At 43.1% G+C, this 25913-nt stretch overlaps 1 protein-coding gene across 1 annotated transcript in view; it reads left to right on the top strand.

The window, feature by feature from the left end:
• galnt7 (UDP-N-acetyl-alpha-D-galactosamine: polypeptide N-acetylgalactosaminyltransferase 7) overlaps positions 1-25207 on the top strand; it is a 73836-nt gene extending 48629 nt beyond the window's left edge. Inside the window, exons 10-15 of the mRNA XM_086119473.1 lie at positions 199-314; positions 13258-13360; positions 13447-13545; positions 15494-15622; positions 21248-21278; positions 24420-25207. Coding sequence (XP_085975599.1) covers positions 199-314; positions 13258-13360; positions 13447-13545; positions 15494-15622; positions 21248-21278; positions 24420-24526 — 585 coding nt within the window. The 3' untranslated portion in view covers positions 24527-25207. The remainder of the gene's footprint in view (positions 1-198; positions 315-13257; positions 13361-13446; positions 13546-15493; positions 15623-21247; positions 21279-24419) is intronic.
• Positions 25208-25913: the final 706 nt, after the last annotated feature.

Raw genomic sequence — 25913 nt, 5'->3', positions numbered from 1 at the left:
TGGATGCATTGTAGATTGCGTTTTATAATCCAGTGCGACCAATATATGAAAAAAAAATACAAAATCGGCCATTCATTGAAGGTGCGCCTCATAATTCAGTGCGCCTTTTAGTGCGGAAAATACGGTAATTGTTTGTACATTGTTTTTGTTTGTTCAAATTACTTGAACCAAATATAAATAACGTGTTCATGTTTGCAGAATTATGTTCGTGTTGTGGAGGTATGGTGGGATGAATACAAGGACTACTTCTACGCCAGTCGTCCTGAAACGCTAAACCTTGCCTATGGAGACATAAGCGAGCTGAAACAATTCAGGTATATCATAAACACATAAAATAACAACATAAAGATGTGTTTGATTGTTTCAAGGAATTTGGGGATTTGTCAGTGGTCTCTTGGATTGCAGTGATCCCTCGCTATTCTGGGGTTCGTTTATCGTGGCTTCGGTGCATCGCGGATTTTTTCAAACATTCGTAAAAAAAATTTTTTTTTGTTTAAAAAAAATTTTAAGTCCGCAAAAATCTGTGTCTAAGTGTTGTTTACTATGCGTGCTAGTGTGCGCGCACTCTGCTCAAGCACGGAAGGTCCACGTGGGGTGCACACATGGGCGAGCAGGTGAGCGTATGTGTGTTGCTGAGAGAAAGAGAGAGAGAGATAGAGGAGGCTTATAAGGACAAAAGCAGGTCTCTTTCATCCTTAATTGTCTTAATTGACTCATCATAAACCCGACTGCTGTACATTGCGGGATCGCTGGCCTGTGTGTGTGTGGGGGTGTGTGTGTTAGTGCGCTCTGCTCAAGCGCAAAGGTCCACGCGGGGCAATATTTTTTTTTTATATGTTAATTGGTCACTACTTCACGGATTTTCGTTTATCGAGGGTGGTTTTGGTCCCCATTAACCGTGATAAACGAGGGATTACTGTATATGCTGTAAATGACTCCATTTAGCAATGGATAATTTTTGCTTACATTTAGTCTGTTATCTCATCTTAATTATGGCTGTGTGATTAATTGATTTTATTTATTATTTCATAATTTTTGGGTCACTACAAACCTTTTTAATGTATTTTTTTTCTGAGCAGCTTCTGAGATTCAAAATGCAGTGTTTACACCATTGCAAAATGACTACGAACGGAATGGAAGTACTTTGCAAAAAGGACAGCTTTTTCAAAGTGTCTCTAGATGTCTTAAGATTTCTGAATAACCAAAATCAAGCCGTCTTAAGTCCAACATTAGAAGATGCCACCACTTTCTTTAGACATGACAGAGCAGCACATGGGAGTTTTTTGTCTTGAAGACATTGAATGTCTTCAGACATCTTGAGACATGTTATTTCGCCTATGTTTCAAAGAAACAGTCGTTACCTCGTTTCAATTGGAGTATTATGAAATGATCTCTTGATATTTTATGCTCATGTATTTAATGGTGTGGGTCAAATAAAAATGTTTTTTCACAATATTTAACATGTATGTGTAATAAAATTTCACATAAGGTACAAACCTCGGTTTTCGACCATAATCCATTCCAGAAGGCTGTTCGAAAACCGAATTGTTTGAAGACCGAAACCATGTTTCCCATTAGAATGGATGTAAAAAAATTTAATCCGTTCCAAATCTAGAAAATAACTTTTTTAAAAGCATTTTTCAACTATTTTACACCATAAACTGTATGCATGGGTAATAAGAAAGCAGGTAACAATAAACTACAAACATTTTGTATGTTTTATTTTTACCAATTTTAACATAAACTTTGACATTGTAACATAAAAAATTGAACATCTCTTTCTCTCTCTCTCTCTCTCTCTCTCTCTCTCTCTCTCTCTCTCTCATCATGACAATTGTGGATTGCATTCTTTTACACCTTGAATTTATAAACCCTAAAGTAATGGCTGTAACTAAGGACGCTCTGTCTGCAATCCTACACTACGGTACGAGGTAACATCCCTCCATCCATTTTCTGAACCGCTTTATCCACACAAGTCCAGTCTTGTCCATATTAAAAGTTTGCTGGGGAAGATATTTCTCGGCCTTGATGAGATTTTCAAACTCAACTTTAAACTTTTCAGCAGCTTCCTTGTCTGAACTGGCTGCCTCCCCATGACAAATCATTTCTTTTCCTCAACTTATAGACCAATATCACTACTACCACAATTTTCAAAATATTAGAAAAACTATTTTCTCGCAGACTTGATAGCTTTATACAAAAGCATGCGCTGTTAAGTGAGAATCAATATGGCTTCAGGGAAAAACGGACCACCTCAATGGCAGTTATGGAGTTTGTGGAAGCAATAGCCACTAATATAGACAACAAAGAATTTACTGTTGGGGTTTTCCTAGATCTAAAAAAAGCTTTTGACACAATAGATCACAGTATATTATTGAAAAAACTAGAAAGATATGGCATTAGAGGTGTATCTTATAAATGGATAAAACGTTATTTAGAAAACAGATATCAGTACGTGCAACTCAACAATAAAAAAACGAATCAACTGAAAATCACTCACGGAGTTCCTCAGGGGTCAGTGCTTGGTCCAAAACTATTCATCTTATATATAAATGATATCTGCAAGGTCACAAAACAATTTAAATGTGTCCTATTTGCTGATGATACAACTTTCTACTGTTCTGGAATAAATCTGAAACAGCTCCTGACAACCGTAGAAAACGAATTAAACAAATTAAAAAACTGGTTCGACAGAAATAAATTGTCACTTAACCTGAAAAAATCGAAGTTAATTGTTTTTGGCACAAGACCAATCAAACACCAAGCTAAAATTATGGTAAACTCAATTGAGATAGAAAGAGCGTATGAAACCAAGTTTCTCGGATTAGTAATAGACTCAAAACTATGTTGGAAGCCACATATCGATAACGTAAAAAGAAAAATAGCCAAAACCGTAGGGATCCTCTACAAAACCAAGGAAGTGCTAAATAAGAGATCTTTGTACACATTATACACTTCATTATTATTACCATATATGACCTACTGTGTGGAAATATGGGGAAATGCCTGCAAAACAAACACACTCCCTATTCTCAACCTACAAAAAAAAGCAATTCGAATTATTAATAGATCAAAATATACGGAACCCACAAATCCACTATTTATCAAATTAAATACGATGAAATTTTATGACCTGGTTGACTTTAAAATCGCCCAATTAATGTACAAAGCACACAATAACCTGCTCTGCCAAAACATTCAGATGTTTTTCGAAATTCGAGAAAGCAGCTATGATTTAAGAGGTACCAACTTATTCAAAAAAACTCAAAACAAGAACAAACATCAAGCAAAGAAGTGTATCTATCAAAGGTGTTAATCTGTGGAATAATCTCGAAACGGACCTGAAAATGAGTAAATCGCTTGCTGAGTTCAAAAACAAATTCAAAAAAATAGTACAAACAACCTACATCAATCAGAGTTAAAATGATAAATTCAAAACATTAAATATAATGATAAATCAGAACTAAGTTGATAAATAGAGAAAGGTATATAAATATCCATTATGAATACAAGAGAAAATTGACACAAGAGTGTCAGGGTGTGGAAGTATTTAATCCCGATACAAACCAAAAGTTGTAAAAATATCACGGTTAAGGGTAAAGTATGAGCCTTAATGGAGACTTCTTTCTTCTTACTTTTTTCTTTTCTGATTGATATAAAAATGATTTATTAGATACAATCACATAACGGGGTAGGACTAGATAAGTTTTTTACTTCTTCCTACTCCCTTGAACATAATAACTGTGTTGAATGAAGATTGATTTCTTTCTTTTTACTTTTTTTATCTACCTTATTTTCTGTCAAATTATTACTGTATATATGTTTTATGTTCAATAAACAAACAAACAAACAAAAACAAACTTTTCGAACCATCCTCTGCTTGTTTTAAAATCAAACTCTTCAGGAGCAATCCTAGGATCCTTTTTTTTTAAATCAAATCTCCATACAATTGTTTTGTTTTGCCACAAATCGTATCTTGACTAAGACTGTCCCCTGTTATCTGTTTCTCATTTATGAAAATAAGCAAACGTTTCTCCACTTCGTCTAATATTTGTGGCCTTTGTTCACACGGGATCCTTTAGCCACATCACTGACTTTATGATAGTCTTTCTTTTTTAGGATGCTGATGATTTCGGCATGCCGAACTCCTTAGCCAACACAGACTGATTCATATTTCACTATCAAATCTTTCTTAAATTTAATAGTTTTGTGCACTATTTTCCTCTTTTTTCAGCAGCTTTACGACTTCCACTTGCTTTCTTTGGTGCCATGTATAAATAACAGTCCAATTTATGTCAATCTCGACAAACACGTCTGCTTTTTTAAAAATCTTTATTGAACAAGTCTGCTCACAACGGAGGCATCACTTCTTCGTCAACCTGAGGAAGCGTCACTTCCTCGTGTAAGGAAGTAGAGAGAAGTCGAGTGGCAAATTCAAGTGTGCTCAGTTCGGTCGAGAACTGAATTCCGGTCGTAATCCGAGGCATAAAAAAACTCAATTTTTGGTCGAAAACCGATTTGGTTGAGAACAGAGACGTTCGAAAACTGAGGTTTGACTGTACAAAGAAAGAATAATTGACTGAACAAGTTAAAAATGTAAACTATAGGGTGCTCTATCTATCTACAGTATATATATATATCCCCATCCATCCATTTTCCGAACCGCTTGATCCTCACTAGGGTCGCGGGGGGTGCTGGAGCCTATCCCAGCCATCTCCGGGCAGTAGGCGGGGGACACCCTGAATCAGTTGCCAGCCAATCGCAGGGCACACAGAGACGAACAACCATCCACGCCCACACTCACACCTAGGGACAATTTAGAGCATCCAATCAGCCTGCCATGCATGTTTTTGGAATGTGGGAGGAAACCGGAGCACCCGGAGAAAACCCACGCAGGCCCGGGGAGAACATGCAAACTCCACACAGGGAGGCCGTAGCTGGAATCGAACCCTGTACATATATATATCCATCCATTTTCCGAACCGCTTGATCCTCACTAGGGTCGCGGGGGGTGCTGGAGCCTATCCCAGCCGTCTTCGGGCAGTAGGCGGGGACACCCTGAATCAGTTGCCAGCCAATCGCAGGGCACACAGAGACGAACAACCATTCACGCCCACACTCACACCTAGGGACAATTTAGAGCGTCCAATCAGCCTGCCATGCATGTTTTTGGAATGTGGGAGGAAACCGGAGCACCCGGAGAAAACCCACGCAGGCCCGGGGAGAACATGCAAACTCCACACAGGGAGGCCGGAGCTGGAATTGAACCCGGTACCTCTGCACTGTGAAGCCGACGTGCTAACCACTGGACTACCGGGCCGCCCTCATATATATATATATATATATCTGTAAAAAAAAAAAAAAAAATCCTCGTCTCACCCCTCGGGTGGTGTCCGTCCCTCATTCAGCTCGGGTCCTCTACCAGAGGCCAGGAAGCTTGAGGGTTCTGCGCAGTATCCTTGCTGTTCCCAGCACTGCACATTTCTGGACTGAGATGTCCGATGTTGTTCCTGGGATCTGTTGCAACCACTCATGTAGTTTGGGGGTCACTGCCCCGAGTGCTCCGACCACCACAGGCACGACTGTCACCTTTACCTTCCAGGCTCTCTCCAGCTCCTCTCTGAGCCCTTGGTATTTCTCTAGTTTCTCGTGTTCCTTCTATCTGATGTTTCCATCACTTGGGACCGCTACATCCACTACAACGGCTTTCCTCTGCCCTTTTATCTATGATCACGATATCTGGTTGGTTCGCCATTACCATCTTGTCAGTCTGGATCTGGAAGTCCCACAGGATCTTCGCTCTGTCATTCTCCACCACCTTCGGAGGTGTTTCCCATTTTGACCTTGGGGTTTCCAGTCCATACTCCGCACAGATGTTTCGGTAGACTATGCCAGCCACCTGGTTATGGCCTTCTATGTAGGCTTTCCCTGCCAGCATCTTACACCTTGCAGTTATGTGTTGGATCGTCTCAGGTGCTTCTTTGCACAACCTACACCTTGGGTCTTGTCTGGTGTGGTATATCTGGGCCTCAATGGCTCTGGTGCTCAGGGCCTGCTCCTGAGCAGCCAGGATGAGTGCCTCTGTGCTGTCCTTCAGGCCAGCCCTCTCTAGCCAGTGATAGGACTTCTTGAGATCAGCCACTTCAGTTATGGTCCGGTGGTACATCCCATGTAGGGGCTTGTCCTCCCATAATAAGATATCCTTTATTTGTCCCACACTGGGGAAATTTACAAGCACCACATGATGGTCCCTCTTCCAGCGCCTCATCCTCTGTTCCCCACTCACTAGTCCCCGGCCTCGTTCCTTTCGGCTTGCGTACAGTCTCAGGGTGCTGGATTTGGGATGGAACCCTCCATGCATGGTTAGGAGCTTTCGGGTCTTAACGTCCGTGGTCTGAATCTCTTCCTTTGGCCACCTTATTATTCCTGCAGGGTATCTGATCACTGGCAGGGCATAGCTGTTTATTGCCCGGGTCTTGTTCTTGCCATTGAGCTGGCTTCTTAGGACTTGCCTCACTCGCTGGAGGTATTTGGCCGTAGCTGCTTTCCTTGTTGCCAGTTCGAGGTTGCCATTGGCTTGGGGTATACCGAGGTACTTGTAGCTGTCCTCAATGTCTGCTCTTGTTCCTTCGGGGAGTGAGACCCCTTCAGTGCGGACTACCTCTCCTCTCATAGTCACCATCCGACTACATTTCTCAAGCCGGAATGACATCCCGATGTCGCTGCTGGAGATCCTGGTTGTGTGGATCAGGGAGTCTATGTCCCTTTCGCTCTTAGCATACAGCTTTATGTCATCCATGTAGAGGAGGTGACTGATCGTAGCTCCATTTCTGAGGCGGTATCCATAGACTGTCTTGGTGATTACTTGGCTTAGGGGGTTCAGTCCTATGCAGAACAGCAGTGGGGAGAGTGCATCACCTTGGTATATGCCACATTTGATGGACACTTGGGTAAGTGGCTTGCCATTGGCTTCAAGTGTGGTTTTCCACATCCTCATCGAGTTCGCAACGAAGGCTCTTAGGGTCCTGTTCACCTTATACAACTCCAAGCATTCAGTGATCCATGTATGTGGCATCGAGTCATAGGCTTTCTTGTAATCAATCCAGGCTGTGCACAGGTTGGTACGTCGGGACCTGCAGTCTTGTGCGACTGTTCTGTCAACCAGGAGCTGATGTTTGGCTCCTCTGGTATCTCTACCAATGCCCTTCTGTGCTTCGCTCATGTATTGATCCATGTGTTCACTTATCTTAGCCGCAATGATGCCTGACATGAGCTTCCATGTTGTGGAGAGACAGGTTATTGGCCGATAGTTGGATGGGACTGCACCCTTTGAGGGATCCTTCATGATCATGATCGTTCGCCCTTCGGTTAGCCATCCTGGGTGAGTCCCATCCCTCAGCAGCTGGTTCATTTGTGCTGCTAGGCGCTCATGGAGTGCTGTGAGTTTCTTTAGCCAGTAGGTGTGGACCATGTCCGGGCCTGGTGCTGTCCAGTTCTTCATATCTGAGACTCTTTCCTGTATGTCTGCCACTGTTATGGTAACTGGGTTCTGTTCAGGGAGGTTGCTGTGCTCCTCTCTCAAAGTCACCAGCCATTGTGCACTGCTGTTATGTGCAACCTCCTTCTCCCATATGCCTTTCCAGTACCTTTCAGTTTCCAGTCTTGGTGGGTCAGCTCTGTTGTTAGGACCCTGCCACTGAGCGTACACTTTCGCAGGTTGTGTTGCGAACAGCCTGTTTATTCGTCTGGCCTCATTCTCTTTCGTGTACCGCTTTAGGCGGCTGGACAAGGCTTGTAGCCTTTGTTTGGCAGTTTCGAGTGCTTCAGGTATGGTCATCTGGATGTACCTCTCCTTTTCATCACACCTCTCTGGGCCTCCGTCAATTGACTCACAGAGATATATCTGTATGTGTATATATATATCTATACAATGTATGTATTTCTATATATACCGATATACCGGTATATATTTAAATATTCTCGAAGATGAAGACAAACAGGAAGTGAAAATAAGTTTATAAATGTGAGTAATGAATATTTTTTAATTAAATTAATAGAATAATCTATTTTAAATATACAGTAATAAATTTATAAAGATGTACACAACAATGTGCTATTATTAAAGAATAAAACAATATTTTATCATTCAGTTGAATGAATACAGATTTGAATAATTTAACTGAATATCAGGAATGCCGTGAGAAATTCAGGCAAAACACATTCAAACTAATTCAAAACACAAAAGACTAAATTCAATTACATTTTCAATTTGAACACAGACACGCACGCATGCGCGCACACACCACAGGCACTCTTCATGTGCCGAACTGCCTTCATGGCTGTGGCTTTTGAGTCCTTTCCACCCCTGAGGACAGTTTGCAGTTTGCCACAGCAGCAGGGGTTGCGGATTTCCTGGGAAATCTGACAGAATCCCATGTCAGAAGGAGTTTCAACTCCCATCTCCGGCAAAACATCGTCCACATCCCGAGGGAGGTGACGAACATTGAGCCTAAGTGGGCCATGTTCCAAGCCTCCATTTTTGCGGCGGCTGACTGGAGCTGTGGCGGTAAGGTGGTTGGTGCCTGTCTTCGAGGCAAACCCCAAACCTTTTGGCGGACACCAGTGGTGAGGGATGACGTCAAGCTGAAGGAGTCCTATCAGGCTTTTTTTGTACGTGAGACTCCATAGGCAGCTGATGGGTACTGAATGGCCAAGCAGAATGCAGCCCTGGTGGTCACTGAGGCAAAAATTCAAGCATAGGAGGAGTCTTCAAAGAAATTCTGGTCCACCATCCGGTGTCTTTGGAGGGGGAAGCGGTGCGCAGTCAACATTGTGTGTAGTAGGGATGAGGTGGTGATTACCTCGATACGTGACGATGTGAATCGGTGGAGAGAATACTTTGAAGACCTCCTCAACTCCACCGACATGCCTTCCCTTCAGGAATCGGCATCTGGGGTCTCTGACGGGGGCTTTCCTATCACTCGGTTCACTGGACCAGTTCACAGCCAAGTGAGAATCTGTTGGGATGAAAATTAGGACCTCCAGATCTGAGGCCATGGTCCTCAGTTAGAAAAGGGTGGAGTGCCCTCTCCAGGTCAGGGATGAAATCCTGCCCCAAGTGGAGGAGTTCAAGTATGTTGGAGTCTTGTTCACTCGTGAGGGGAAGATGGAGCGGAGAGATCGACAGGCGGATTGGTGCAGCATCTGCAGTGCTGCGGACTCTGAATCGGTCCATTGTGATGAAGGGGGAGCTGAGCCGGAAGTAGATGCTCTCGATCGATGATCCCAGCCTCATCTATGGTCCTTACCAACAAGCCTTGACAATAAAAGATACTCGTGATGGGTCCGGCAACAGCCCCCAACCCCACTATACACAGTGTTAACTGTGCACTACTTCCCCCTCGTGAGACACTGGATGGTGGACCAGATTTTCCTCTAAACCGTCTGGAAGTCGGTTTCACAACTTCACTGAATTCCTCCCATTCCTGAGTTTTTGCTTCAGCAACCACCAAAACTACTTTCCGCTTGGCCTGCCAGTACTCGTCAGCTCCCTCCGGAGTCCGACAGGCCAAAGCAGCCTGATAGGACTACTTCTTCAACTTGATGGTATCCGTTATCGCCAGTGTCAACCAGCGGGTTCCGGGTTTGTTGCCGACAGGCACTGACCACCTTATGGCCACAACTCAAATTTTGAGCGATTTTGATGGCTTTTCTTGACTTTGTGTTCATTATTTGGGATCGCAATTTCAGGATATCCTAGACTTCATCAGGTGGGAAAAGTGGAAGGTCTCAGACTGCTCAAGTCAGTCAATAGACCCTAATCCAATAGAGTCTTCATTTTACCTGCTGAAGAGGAGACTGAAGGGAGAAAACCCCCAAAACAAAACAAACTTAAAAAAGCTGCAATAAAGTCCCGGAAAAGCATTTGAAAAGAAGAATAGAACAGTCTAGTGAAGTCACCGGGTCGTATGCTTGATGCAATTTTTGCAAGTGAGGGTTGTGTTACTCAATATTAAATATATTCACTTTAAGTCAATTGGAAAATGGCTGTTCAAATGCTTTTGCTCACTTGAAAAGTGGGTAGCTCCATACAAAAGGTGCTCTGTCCTAACTTCTTAAACACATCTAGATGTAAATACAGTGGTACCTCTACTTACGAAATTAATTGGTTCCGGAAGAAATTTGTTAACTAGAAAATTTTGTAAGTAGAAACGAGTTTTCCATGTAAATGGCCTAATCCGTTCCAAGCCCCCAAATTTTTGACATAAATGTTTTCTAAAGCATAAACATGTATCAAAATATATAACAAATACATTTTAGAAATTAGATTCTTGCACATTATGTCCATAATGTATAAAACAAAGAATAGAGTAATTAATGAAGATGATGGTCATTTAACTTTTAACTCTGTCCTCATAATTTTTTTTGTCCTCTTTAGTTGATGTTCTCTCTCAGAAGTTGTTTTTGCCTGGCATTTTGTAAAGAACTGAGCAAAGGACATCTGCTTTTGTCGGATTTTAACAATGCTTTGAAAATGTCCAAGGCAAACATCAGCAGAGTGAGCGATTGCCCAACTGGTGAACACTTTTTCTGGGGATTCACATTTATGTAAAACTATTGGAACGCCTCATGGTCCGCAGGGGCGGATGACGAGAAAGCTGCATAAACACACATCTATCTATCGACACACAGACACATACGGTAGATGCCAGGATGATGTTCGGGAATAGCCAATGGCAGAGGAGCTATAAGTATGCTGCGTTCAAGAAACTTGGAGCTGCGAATGGCAACCCATACTGTATTTTTACCTTTCGCATCTTGAAATTTCTTTTGTAACGAGAGGCAATGTTTTCCTGTTGAGGCATTTCGTAACTTGAGAATTTCGTATGAAGAGACGTATGTAAGTACAGGTACCATTGTACGAGTGTTGAGCGAGTATACAAACTGTCTGTATCTGTTCACCCATCTGAAATATCTACATCTGTATCTGCACTCAGAGTGGCTGGAGCATAAACTGGAAGTTGGCATGGGTCAACCGGAAATGTTTGGGGGTTTAAATCAGTACATTACATTCAGTCTGAAATTGACATTGATTGATCAAGAGAAGCTGTATTTATTTATTTAAAAACTATTTATAGAACATCCTCAAAATCAGATTCAACATGTTTTGGATCACAAAACTAAAAGAAACACTCAAGCAACATGTTTTTATTACTTTATTTTAATGTTCTTAACTGTATGGATAAATATTTCCAGCATAGTCTCAAAATTGAGTTTTTTTTTTCATCGTAAAAGTACATGAACAATTTAAGAACAAGTTTTTTTTATCAAGTCAAAACATGAATACTTTTAAGTGCATGAGAGAGTGAATACAATACACACACACACAAAAAAAAATCATAAACATGCAGTGAATGATGCAACACGAGCCATTTACAGCTGTCTTGTTAAATGCACCATGTACATAACGAAACAAGTTTACCAAGTACCTTTGGATACAAACCTGAATTTTAAAAAAATCTGGAGTGGAGTCACAGACCAACACAACATGAGTCGTTTTCAACTGTTGCCAATTGCAGGGCATATATTATGAAACAAGTTTACCAACTAGCTTTAATTGACTGGCCAATCCACAGAGCTTGAAGAGGGAGTACTGTATTTTCGCGACCATTCGGCGCACCGTATTGTTGGGCGCAGTCTCATTATCGGGTGCTATTTCTGTATTTGACACATAGACAAAACGCACTGTATTATTGCGCACAGTTTTACAGTGGTAAAACATACGCCAGCTTAAACATACGGCATGCATGCGCGCACGCTAAAAACACTTTAGCTTGAAGCATACGGTAGCATGCCAAGACATACGGATACACGCTAAAAACACGTTTTTAAAAAGGCAACGGAAGCAAAACTGACTTCGGTTGTATTTTATTTAGCCATCTTACAATGTACTCACGTTTTTCGATCAATCATCACCCAGAAATCCATCAAAGTCCTCATCTTCTGTATCAGAATTGAACAATTGTGCAAGTACCAGTAATCCATCAAAAACGCCGGGTTCCCTCTCGTTGTCAGAGTCACTCTCATTGCCATGTGGCTCCACAGAAATGATGCCGGCTTTGCCAAAAGCTCGAACAACAGTGCAAGCAGACACGTTCGTCCAAGCAGCCACAATCCATTCACAAATTGTGGCGTAACTCGCCCGGCGCTGCCTCTCACTCTTCGTAAAGTTGTGTTTGCCATCGATCATCCATTGTTCCCATGCAGCTCGCAACTTTACTTTGAACGCCCGGTTGATGCCGATGTCCAGCGGTTGGAGTTCTTTAGTCAAGCCTCCGGGAATGACGGCAAGCTCAGAGTTCATTTGCTTGACTTGGTTTTTCACCGCTGCTGTGAGATGGGCACGCATGCCAAAAGCATAACCGATGGCTTGAAGTTTGAACTGAGCTTCGTAGGCGTGTCTCTTTGTAGAATTTATTTTCGGGGGTTCTTAGAAACCAAAACCGAAGTTGTTTTGCAATAATGCACATACCCACACTTTATACAGGTGTTGGTACCTGCTAAGGGCGTCCCTTTAGCATCCACTTACACGCCCACCCTTCACTCATTAGCGGACTTCTTCGCCGCATGCCCGTCCTCACTCACGTCCGCCTTTTCTCTCGCTCTCCATATATATATATACACGCCCACCCTTCACTGATTGGCCGACTTCTTTGCCGCATGCCTGCCCATACTCACTTCCGCCTTTTCTCTATATAAACAGCATGTCGGCTGTCAGTCAGGTTTTGGAACTCAGCGCATACAACAAGACGCTCCGCATTATAAGGCGTCCTGTCCATTTTGGAGAAAATTTAAGACTTTTAATGGCGCCTTATAGTCGTGAAAATATGGTACATCAGTAGTTACCCAATGAAAATTTTCCTTCAGCATGAGTAGAGATAATGAGCTGTCCTCCTTTCATGCTCGTACTTTGCAAAAATGCATTGTCCATAACAGACCCTCGTCTAAAATGAATACCCAGCTCAGATCAAGGTAAATAAATAAATAAAATTTGCCATTCTGACTTTGCCATTACAATACTCATGGAGGGGACTGTATATTATGCGCACAATGCTACCAGAATACTGTTAGGCCCCCTTTGTATGTAACTATTTCAGCTCTGGAATTGTGATACTGAAGGAATAATGGATTCTTTTTCAAAATCTCAGAGGCCATGGATTAAAAGATGTTATTTTGCTTTCACTCTTTTTTTCTTAGGCAAGACCACCGGTGCAAGAGCTTCAAATGGTTCATGGAGGAAATCGCTTATGACATTCCGTTGTACTATCCTCTGCCCTCGAAAAATGTTGAATGGGGAGAGGTGAGTAAATGAAACAGCACAACAAACAAATGCAGTAAATGAACATAAAGTGACACTTATTTGCATGCATGTCTGTTTGTGTGAAGATTCGGGGCTTTGAGACGAGTTACTGTATTGACAGTATGGGACACACAAATGGAGGGAATGTGGAAACTGGACCATGCCACAGAATGGGTGGCAATCAGGTAAATATAACATCTCAGTCGCTCTCGATTTCTGCCCTGTCGAAAACTAAATCCACACGTGGTCACACATTTGCATGCATGCATTAATTCTGGAATCAATAAGTCATCTATTAACAAGTGACAAAGGCAAAGATCAAAGATTATGCCCATCGTTTGTCCAACCCTGGACCAAAAATATTGAATGGCGCCTGTTGGTGGATGATCATTGTTTAATTTTTGAGAAAAGAAGGCAAATCATGGATTTTCCACAAAGCAATTTTTGTTCAAAATGCCAACTTTCTTTAAGAAATGCACAAAAAAACTATACAGTCAAACCTCGGTTTTCAAACATCTCTGTTCTCGACCAAATCGGTTTTCGACCCAAAATTTCCATTTTTTTATGCCTCGGATTACGACCGAAAATCGGTTCTCGACCAAACTGAGCTCACTTGAATGCGCCACTTGACTCCTGTCGCTTTCCTTACACAAGGGAGTGACGTTTCCTCAGGTAGACCTCGTGTAGCGCTCCATTGTGAGCAGACGTGTTCAAGAAAGATTTTTTTTTTAAAGAACATGGTTTCGGTTTTAGAACAAATCAGTTTTCGAACAGCCTTCTGGAACGGATTATGGTCGAAAACCGAGGTATGACTGTACCTGCAAGCAGCTATAACAGGCCCTCACTGCAATGGCCAAATTGCAGTAACAGTACATTGAAATCAGTTTTTAATGGCACAATAAACGTCTAATGTGAATGTATTTTTATTTTTTATTTTTTTTAATAGTCCTGATTTGTGTGAAAATGTTACTGTTTTTACGCCTGTTGAGACCCACATCTGTGGCCACTTAAAATCTGTAGCAGGAGTTCAGTAATACAATACAATATTGATATTTTTGATGGGCCTCTTGTGTGCAAAGTTTCACATTTTCACAAATATTTAGACCATCAAAATCAGATTCATTTTTCTTCGCAAGCAGCGCGTCCCAAAGGCATCAGAATCAACAGATTAAATCAAGTGCCAGTTTTATTTTTCCTTCTCTCCCCCCCGGAACTGAAAATTACAATCCCAAATCCCCTTTTTTTTTCCCTCAGAAATGAGTGCTTCCATTTGTTTGGTTTTTTTTTACTCCATCAAAACTAAAAAAACTGACTGATTCAAAAATATATATTTTCTTGCTTTTTTTAGTTCCCAGAAACAATTGCTGTGAGGCCACAAATGTTTTTATAGAAATTCTTATTATTATTATGATTATTATTTTTATTTTCCATCTGTCCGTCCATCCATCCATCCACCCATTTTCAACACCGCTTATCCTGAACAAGGTTGCAGGAAGTTGCTGGAGCCTATCCCAGCTGACTTCAGGCGGAAGCAGACTGCATCCTGAACTGGTCGCCAGTCAGTCACACGGCACACATACAGACAAACTACCACAACCAACATGCACACCATCACTGAGTGGGAAACAATCCCACGCTTCTCGCACACAAGTCCGACGACTGTACCACTGCACCATCTTATAATAAAAATAATAATTCTTCTTCTTCTTCTTCCTCTTCTTGTCATTATTATTATTATTATCATATAGTATGACTGTGACTGCTGTGATGTCTCGATTGTTTGTTTTTATTTTTTAGAAATGTACTTTTTTTCTCACCGAAATAATCATATTTTTGGGGTCCTAAACACGCACGAAAACTTGCCATATTTTGCACACTCATCGCAGCTGGTGGAAAATTCGATTTTTTAAAGGTGTCATAAATAATAAAAATAAAATGGCTCTCTAGTGCCACCTGCTGTTAAAGAATAAACTTTAAAAAGTATTCTGGTATATTTGCCTGATTTTAAAGCGTATTCAAATTATCTGAATTCTTGGGGGGGGGTTGTTTTGCATATGGCTCCAAGAAACTCTTATATACTGTAGGTCTTGCATTAATTTATACATGATTATCTTTTATGTCTTTTGTATATAGCTGTTCCGGATCAATGACGCCAACCAGCTGATGCAGTATGACCAGTGTCTGACAAGCGGAAATGATAAGTCAGCTGTCATCATCACACACTGTGGCCAGAACCAGTACTTTGAATGGAGGTATTTCAAGGTGAAACCAACACATTAATTACCCCACTACATAACGTATAAATATGTCATCATTGTCATTAAAATGTATTTTTTATGGAAAATAATAGAACTTAACCATTTCATATTGTTTTTATTGAACCAATGTGTCTGTTATTGTACCCAAAAATTGCAAGTGATGACCACCTGAGTTGAGTTGGTGGGGTCTTCGATGCCTCGCTCAAGCGTACCATGGCAGAATGTAGACGTGCATGTCTCCACTCAACACTACTTTAATTTGTTTGTGGGGGTTTTTGTCCGCATGGGACTCTTACAGTGACCCTGTGCTTCCCAAGTGTTGTCACCCCCCCCCCCACACACACACACACACACAGATAATATATCACTTCACACATGATGGTGGTACAGGATATGCTGCCATGGGGGAAAAAAATTGCGAATGCCTTGTTGTTAGAAAACTACTGGCATCCTTTACTTTGTCATAGCTATTGTTCCAGTGGAGGATTATAGTAGGTCAAAAGCGCCTCAGTACTATCCATCAATCCATCCATTCGCTACCTCTTACCCGGAGTCGGGTCATAGGAGCAATAGCGTTTGCAGAGAAGCCCAGACTTTCCTCTCTCCAGCCACTTTTACCAGCTCTTCCGAGGTGATCCCAAGGCATTCCCAAGCCAACCGGGAGACTCTCCAGCATTTCCTAGGTCGTCCCCAGGGCCTCCTGCCAGTGGAACATGCTTTGAACACCTCACCAGGAAGGCGTCCAGGAGGCATGCAATGCCCAAGCCACCTCATCTGGCTCCGCTCGACGTGGAGGAGAAGCAGCTCGACTCTGAGCCACTTCGGAATTACCTAGCTTCTCACCTTGTCTCTAAGAGAGAGCCCGGGCACCTTGCAGAGGAAACTCCTTTCGGCTGCTTGTATCCGGGGTTGGAGCGCAGCTTAACCAATCAAAAAAATTTTTTTGCAGACACAACACTAAGATACAGTATGCGAGACAAAGGAAAATGCTGGGTGAGGCAGATCATGACTGTAAGTGAGTTCATGGCGACCGCCAAAGCTGCCTTTCCGCTTGTCCATGCTGGTACTCTTCAGCTGCCTCCGGAGTCCCACAGACCAAAAAGGCTTAATGGACTCCTCCTTCAGTTTGTGGGCATCCAAGTGTCCACCGGTCAGTTCGGCGGGTTGCTGCCACAACAAGCACCGACCAACTTAATGGCCACAACTCCGATTGGCTGTTTCAACAGTATAGGCGTGGAACAGGGTTCACTCGGACTCAATGGACCCCGCCTCCCCCGGGACGGGGGCAAAGCTCTGCCAGAGGTGGGAGTTGAAACTCTTTCCGACAGGGGATTCTGTGAGATGCTCCCGGCACACCCTTACGATACGTTTGGGTCTGCCAGGTCGGACCGGTATCTTCCCCCACCATCGGAGCCAACTCATCACCAGGTGGTGATCATTTGACAGCTTCACACCTCTCTTCACCCGAGTGTCCAAAACATGTGGCCGTAAATCCGATGATCGGAGCGCAAAGTCAATCAGCGAACTGTGGCCAAGTGTGCCCGAGTGCCTAGCCTTATATTTGAACACGGTGTTTGTTACGGACAATCCGTGACAAGCACAGAAGTCCATCCATCCATCCATCCATCTTCTACCGCTTATCCGGGGCCGGGTCGCGGGGGCAACAGCTTTAGCAGGGAAGCCCAGACTTCCCTCTCCTACTTCTTCCAGCTCTCCCCGGGGGATCCCGAGACATTCCCAGGCCAGCTGGGTGACATAGTCTCTCCAGCATGTCCTGGGTCGTCCTCGGGGTCTCCTCCCGGTGGGACATGCCCGGAACACCTCACCAGGGAGGCGTTCAGGAGGCATCCGAATTAGATGCCCATGCGACCTCATCTGGCTTCTCTCGATGCGGAGGAGAAGCGGCTCGATTCTGAGCCCCTCCTGGATGACCGAGCTTCTCACCTTATCTCTCAGGGAGAGCCCGGACACCCTGCGGAGAAAACTAATTTCGGCCGCTTGTATCCGGGATCTCGTTCTTTCGGTCACGACCCATAGCTCGTGACCATAGATGAGGGTTGGGACGTAGATCGACCGGTAAATTGAGAGCTTCGCCCTTTGGCTCAGCTCCTTCTTTACCATGACAGACCGATACAACGTCCGCAAGCACAGAAGTCCAATAACAGAACATCACTCAAGTTCTGATCGGGTGTGGGGGCGAATACGTCATTCAATTAAATAGCAGAAAATACTCCATTGCCTACTTATGTTATAATTCCGGCATGTGCCTTAATTTACTTTTAACATTTGATTATATGCACAACAAGCTAATGAATTGATGTTAGCCATGATGTTAGCTCAACCAAAATAACTTGAGGCAGGTGTGGCAAACCAGTCAGAGACTAAGAGCCACTGTGTTCCTGCAAAGAGCCACATAATCCACATGGGCACACATAAACATCACCCCATCCCTTCCTCACACACACACACACACACACTACACCTCTGCTCAGCCAGATTTATTGAAAATGTCATACACCAACATGATCATGACAGAAATTGACTCCTCCGGTAGTAAGACCACAGGGTCGTAAGACCACAGGCCAGTCATTTTCAACAATGAATATTGTGTGCACTAGTCTCACACAGGCGGCCCGGTAGTCCAGTGGTTAGCACGTCGGCTTCACAGCGCAGAGGTTCAATTCCAGCTCCGGCCTCCCTGTGTGGAGTTTGCATGTTCTCCCCGGGCCTGCGTGGGTTTTCTCCGGGTGCTCCGGTTTCCTCCCACATACCAAAAAAAAACATGCATGGCAGGCTGATTGGACGCTCTAAATTGTCCCTAGGTGTGAGTGTGAGCGTGAATGGTTGTTCGTCTCTGTGTGCCCTGCGATTGGCTGGCAACTGATTCAGGGTGTCCCCACCTACTGCCCGAAGACGGCTGGGATAGGCTCCAGCACCCCCCGCGACCCTAGTGAGGATCAAGTGGTTCGGAAAATGGATGGATGGATGGATAGTCTCACACACACAAACTCTCAGTTCAACCAAGTCCACAAGCAAAAATATAAAAACGTTTTTCTCTTACTATGCATGTTGCTTAGCGCCTTAGTGCAGGGACTTCTGGCATTGCTTCTCTTAAACAATCCTCTTCAAATCTGTCTTATATTCTGTTGTTGCAACTCAAAGCAGGCACTGTCTGCATGCAAGCTGCAGCGGTTACTTAGTACTTGGGTCAGCTTGCCACATAGGGCAAACGTTTTTGACCAAAGATTGACTTTTGAAGCGACCAACCTCTCACAATCGACCCAATCGTGCACGTGCAAGCATAATACACAGGCACGCGGGCGCCCAACTATACACACGCGCAAATGCACGCACGCCACAATGAGCAACAGCCGGAACGGCCCCTAACATGAATGAAACCAAAAAACACAGATACACAAATCTCTCCCCCCCCCCATTTCCTCCTCCCACCACTCGCGGTCGACTTGGGACCAGTCTGTCACGTCATGTTTTAGTCTTCAAAGAGCCCCATTTAGCTCGTCATCGTCTCGTTAACGTAATGAAAAAAAGGGCCATGAATGAAAAAAATTCATCATCGTTCAAGAAAACAACACCGCTCACCTTGGACAACTCCAGAGTGGAAGAGTCCAACCCCTCTCGAGAGAACTGGTACCGGAGTCCAGGCTGTGTGGGGAGGCTATGTTAAGTCAGAACTTCTCTGCCTTGTATACCAGAGAGTTGACATTCCATGTCCCTGCAGGTAGCTTCTGTAGCTGGGGATCGGACTGCCAAAATTCCCGCCTTTGGCCGCCGCCCAGTTCAGAATGCACCCCAATCCTTTGGCCAACACACACACACACAAAACACCCAGGGCAACAACATGGCAAAAAAACGTGAGGCGGTCCTAATATTTGACCGGAGTGGCCACTGGGTACCATACTTTCCGCACTAAAAGGTGCACTGGATTATGAGGCACACCTTCAGTTAATGGCCTATATTTAAATTTTTTTCATATATTGCACGCACTGGACTATAAGGCGTAATCTACAATGCATCCACTAGATGGCGATACAGGTACGTCTTGTCCGTCTTCGTGCCTTCTCTTCTTCCGTTCGACTCGAGAGGCGTTCATGACCGCCTCGGAAAAACATAAATTAACTATTCCTTCAATGAAACTATGAAAATTGAAAATACAGTAATGCATCAAAAAAGAAAATCACAAAATAAATTCTATAGCCCCATAGATGCAACAGAACGATCAGATGTCAGTAAATTTGATCTTAGTTTTACTGTTTGGTGCCTACTACCATCTTTGTTACTGATTATTGCTTTATTTATTTGACTTTTTATTTGGTCTCCCATAGGACAAACTTGTCTCGGAGCACATGCCCTCCTTGCTGCTACATGCATTGAACAATACAAACACATACGCTACACCACATACATTGGTCAATACATACAGTATATACTCTACACACAATGGACGGTACATCACAGTCATATGCACACCCCACACTGCCCTCGTGTCCTCCTGCTTGTCTGTCTGCCTTCCTCTTGTTGTTTGGTAATTAGGCTGATAGTCTGCGGTATGAATGAGTTTTTGTATCGGTTTAATTTGCAGAGAAGGGTCTTGTACCTCCCTCCCGAATGTAGGAGCTCGAATTGGGAGTGCAGCACGTGAGAAGGATTGTCTAGAATGTTGTTGGCCTGTTGAATGACGGACTGCACATATATGTCCTGGGGAGCAGCGGGCGGGGGCTATATTGTTATATATTTGTTAGTTGCTCCATGTACAGCACTTTGTATGCAGCAGAGGTTGTTTGAAAGTACTCTATAGATACAGTTGAGTTAAGTTGGAGGAGACTGGACTGTCTCAGAAGTGTTTATTTATTCCTTTGTTGTGTACTGAATTCACAAACGAGGGAATCACAAAATAAATTCTGTTGTGGGGCTATAGAATTGATTTTGTGATTTCCTCGCTTAATCTTCTGTTTTGATGCATTATTTTCAATTTCATAGTTTCATTGAAGGAATAGTTCATTTACGTTTTTCCGAGGCAGTCATGAACGCCTCTCGAGTCCAACGGAAGAGGAGAAGGCACAGACACAGACAAACGTACCTGTATTTGTTGAGACTGTGAAAACCATTAATAAAATGTGCGTTTTAAAAAAAACAACACCACAGCTCTCTTTAAAACGTATTTAATAAAGCAGCGACACAGTTCACTGAACCAGCAGCAAGTTATAACATTGTAAGCATGTCTGCAGCAAGGAGCCATCTTGGGGTCGACGTATTACCGTAACGACCATACACAAGGTGCACCGGATTTTAAGGCGCGCTGGGAGCTTTTAAGAAAATGGATGACTTTTTGGTGTGCCCTATAGTGCGGAAAATATGGTCATTTGTGTTTGAGATTCCTGCCCTCGTTGAATTTTCTGTTATCGTTAGTCTCAGTCTTGATGATTACAGTATAAATACAGATATTTCTCTGTTCAACTCTTATGGTTAAAGACCAAATTAAAGATGGATAATGCTTAAAGGGTTTAACGTTGGCCATGTTGTTTTCTTCTAATCAATATTTGATGACAAAACATCTGTTGAGTGAATGCGCCACTGTTTTGATCTGTGTCTTTTTTCATTATGCTTTCAGGATCTCCATCGCTTCACTCATGTGCCAACAGGTAAATATCTGGAAATGGACTGTACTTGACTTCTTTGGGATGAATTTAATGAAGCAACAGAATTATTTCTCAAACATAACTAATGTGGCACCCTACGCCAGGGTAACAGCTGTTGCTTTTGATAATTTGTTGCCGTGGCTACACACTGTTTTCCATGAAAGATTAGCTTCATTTTGATGGTCTTAACATTCATGACGGCCGATTCAGGGCAGGCCCTCAATTGCTCGCTCTAAAGATTGACCAATCAGAACCATTCATGACAAAATAACATAAGCAAGAGAGTTGCCGGTCACGGCAAAATACCAGCTACCTAAATAGTCACAGGAATACGGTCAGATGAACATACTGTATGTCCGTGGTAAAACTGATTGCTACACCGTACATTGCTGTCTATTTGAGAATGAACATGTCACGAAAACACTGTAGAGCAGGGGTGCCCAACCTTTTGTCCCAAGGGCTACTTCTCAAGGAACCAACCTCTGGAGATCTACCAGTCCAGTGTGAACATCTGATCCCCCCTCACACACATTAATTCTAATCTGCATGATGAGCAATAACCATTAGTGACCTTAACTCATTCAGTGCCAGCCAATTCTAGCCCCCCTTTTTTTTACCCTAAGTCTTGGAAAATTTGAAAAACAAATATCTGGGGTTGAACGTGTGGAGTGTGAAAAGACACATGAATATGTCTTTGGGAGTGAGTGAGTTTTAATATGAACCAAACACAAAAAACAGCTATGAAACAGTTTAATTATAACTGTTTAATCTGTTTCATCTAAACTGTTTAAAAAAAAAGAAAAAGGAAATCACTTCCTACCTCAGTGGACTGGCTTTGATCCCAATGTCATTTTGCAATCTCAGAATCTCACCCTCTAGAGTGGGGCTTTCAAAGTCGAAAAGTGATTTGACTTTGGCGGCAATATCACCAACGTCAATATTTGCACCAAATGGATAACACATAACTGACTCTAGGCGCAATGGATGCAAAGTCAGTAAAACGCCTCTCAAACTCTGACAAGATGATCTGAACATGCTCCTCATAACGTGCACTGTCAAGCTGTGTCACACCTTTCCCATGACGTTGTAGTTCTGCTTGCATGTGAGGGAAGTTGCACAAGCCGCAGCCGTTTGGACATCAGCTTTAGCTTGCTTTTAAATCTGGGGACAGGAGAAGTGAACGAATCTCTTTTCGTCAATGGACGCTACAGCTTCGTGTTTGCTTTCAAAACTTAGCTTGTAGCAGACGTGTGCACATTTTCAGCATGACGTCTCTGATCCACTGGTGAAAGGACACTTTGATCCTCTCCTCTTTCATCTATAACTGCTTCAGTTTTCAAAGTGTATGCAGAAAAGTGGTGAAGATTGCACGACTGTCTGTGACTGTGTCCTATGTGTTGTGTTGTGTTATTTTTGTTATTTTGACTTCAAAATGGCGCCGCGAGAGTGGCTGCCTTTCCAGCAGCTCCTATATTTTGTTGTCCTACTTCTTCCTTTCATAACTTTGCTGCTGTGAATTGGGAATTTCTCCATTGCGAGACTAATAAAGGTTTTCTTATCTTATCTTTATCTTAAATGTGCTCACTGAACTCATCATGTTGACTACATCTTTACTCTTTCTTGTAGCTCTAAATTCAATTAATTGAGCTGGCCAGTGAGATCAGTGAGGAAAGATAAATCTAAAAGCCACTGTTTTGTCCCGCTAACAAATCCCATGAAAGCATTAAAAATATCCTCACCCCTGGTGTGTACTTTTAATGGCAAAATGGTGAGTGGCTCTTCATTGGTGCTCATGTCTTGAAAAACATTCTGATGAAAACACACATCCATCATATCAGTCGTCTCGTCAAATTGGAGGGAAAAGCACTCGCATGCATCAATATCCTTCCTGAATTGTTTCTCCACATCCACAGCCATTCCATCGCCTTGTAGCAGTATTGAGGGAATCATCTGATTGGTTGCCCTCTGTGTCAATCAAGTAACGGGATTGATGATAGGCTGACAAAGTACATTCTGTGTATTTAGCGCCGTTGTTTGAATGGCATTGCCACCGCCAAGGCATTTTCAACGCTTGTCATGTGAAAGCCCGGGAGCCGCATTGACCCAGCCAAAGAGCCGCGGGTTGGCCACCCCTGCTCTCAGCCATGTTGACGTTTCGGGGTGAAAACCGCTGTAATCGCTAGCTGCTTGCTACTGTTAACAGCTGTCAACTTCCAGCAGCGTTTCCAACTCATCTGTAAGGAAAGTAGCTATTGGCTGTCCTAAACGTCACTCAATGATGTCATCGGTGCGTGTGATTTACTTGGGGGGATGGGGGTTTTTTCTTTTGTAATTTTTATTTGTTGATGTTTTTTAAAATTTATTTCAGACAAAGAAAAGTTTTACATTTACATCCAGCCCAGATTGTAAACCTGGCGCGATCAGCCAGCAGCGGCTTCATTTGGGGGTGGGGCCACAACAGCTCCCGGCGCTGCTCATTGAGAACAACGTGCTTTCACCACACAGACTCCAAAAGTCTCCAATAACACCAGAAAAAGTCGCTGGATTGTTACTATTCACTTTTTTTTTAAAGACTCGCTCGAGAGGATCTGAATACTCACGAAATATAGCGTCAAAGTCGCTAAGTTGGCAACACTGACTTCCTGTCATGACATTAAAAAAAAAATAAATACGTTATTTTTTTTCCAACACACCTCACGGTCAACTCGGGATCAGACCGCAGTCGACTGGTTGGGCACCCCTGCTGTAGAGTGTCTACAACATAGCGCTGGCTTGGAATAAAAGAGGACTTTTTTCCTGGTCGATTCTGCTAGAAAACTGGCAAACCCCTAAACATCGCATGTTTCATGTTCTTCCTTCAAGAAGGGAAAAAAAAAGAAATATTGCAGAAGTGACGTTGCTTCATTCATATGCGTAATGGATATTTACACTTACAACATTAATATAATTCTGAATATTCTGATATTGTCCGACTAGTATGATATTTATATCGATGTGTACATACATTTATTATTATTATTATTAAATCATTGTCTTTTCAACCATGAAATGCCTAGCCTATTATCGGTATCTGTGTGATCTCTTTATTTTCCATGCAGTAAAGTAGTGACTGTTTTTGCAACTGCTTTTGTTTTTCTTTTTCAGGAAAATGTTTAGATCGCTCAGACCTCCTCCACAAAGTGTTCATATCAGACTGTGACCCCAGTAAAACTACTCAAAGGTGGGAAATGAACAACATCGTGGCTGTATAGAGACTGCTCAACTCATACAAATGAAACCGTTTGGACTGCGCTGAAGAAAATGGATATGCACCAATTATAATATGCATTCATGCATACTTTAACTGGGCTGATGGTGGGTCGTTTTAGATCTGAGCCATTCTCATGTCAGAATGTGGCAAACCAACCCCCCCACCCACCTCCAGCCCCCACCCCACCACTAATCATAAATTGACTTTGGGTAATAGAAAAGTTACTAGCAAAGAAAACATGCCAGCCTGTAATGTTCTTTTATGTCACTCTGCTTTATGGTACTGTGTTTACACTGGGTCTCCCATAAAAACATTTTTTAAAAATCACTCGTGCTGTTTCATGCACCCTCCGTTTTGAAAAGCATGACTTGAGTCCTACATTGTTCCAAGAAGAGAAACCATCTTGGGTGCACTCCGATCTTGTCTGATAAGCAGGATATGCTCCTACTGACGATCGGGCCAATTTTGAGCCATTGCCTTCCTTCAAGATCAAAGTTGGCAAAGGCCTGAATGTCTCTGAACTGTCCAGAGCAATTCTTTTAAGATGGGGTTAAATAATAAAACTTTTCAATATTAAGGACTGCAAATTCCTGCGTGAGCAACTGGTCGTGTTTATTTTTTGTCGAACGCCTGTTCCAAGACCACTCCAATAAAACAAAAGACAAGGAGTTTGCAACCAGAATCTTTGTTGTCATTTGTTACCAGATGAATAGTCTAGATCAGTGGTCCCAAACATGCGACCCGCGAGCCAAATGCAGCCGTATGGCTTCCGGGTACTGGAACCTCCGTTGTTAATGAATCGATCGTTAATGCAATATCGTAGTCAAAATTTTAATGCATAGGTTTTCATTCCTGGGTGAGGGAATTTCCATTTGACAGAAGTCCATAGGTGGGAATGCTTATTTTGTGTTTGTGTGTGTGTGTGTGTGTGTGTGTGTGTGTGTGTGTGTGTGTGTGTGTGTGTGTGTGTGTGCGTGCCTGCCTGCCTGCCTGCCTGCCTGCCTGCCTGCCTGCCTGCCTGCCTGCCTGCCTGCCTGCCTGCCTGCCTGCCTGCCTGCCTGCGTGTGTGCGTGCGTGCGTGCGTTTATATATAGATTTAGATAAAGCGCGGCCTGGTGATCCAGTGGTTAGCGCGTGGACCTCACAGTGCGGGTTCAATTCCAGCTGCGGCCTCCCTGTGCGGAGTTTTCATGTTTTCTCCCACATTCCAAAAACATGCATGGCAGGCTGATTGACCACTCCAAATTGGCCCAAGGTTTGAGCGTGAGCGCGGATGGTTGTTTGTCTCTGTGTGCCCTGCGATTGGCTGGCAACCGGTTCAGGGTGTCTCCCGCCTACTGCCCGAAGACGGCTGGGATAGGCTCCAGCACCTCCCTGCCACCCTTGTG

The sequence above is a fragment of the Hippocampus guttulatus genome, chromosome 9 (assembly GCF_054856545.1).
Source record: "Hippocampus guttulatus isolate MCC_2025c chromosome 9, RoL_Hgut_1.0, whole genome shotgun sequence".
Classification (NCBI taxonomy): Eukaryota; Metazoa; Chordata; class Actinopteri; order Syngnathiformes; family Syngnathidae; genus Hippocampus; species Hippocampus guttulatus.
The sequence above is the reverse complement of the archived record's forward strand: the minus strand, read 5'-3'. Positions and strand labels throughout refer to the sequence as shown.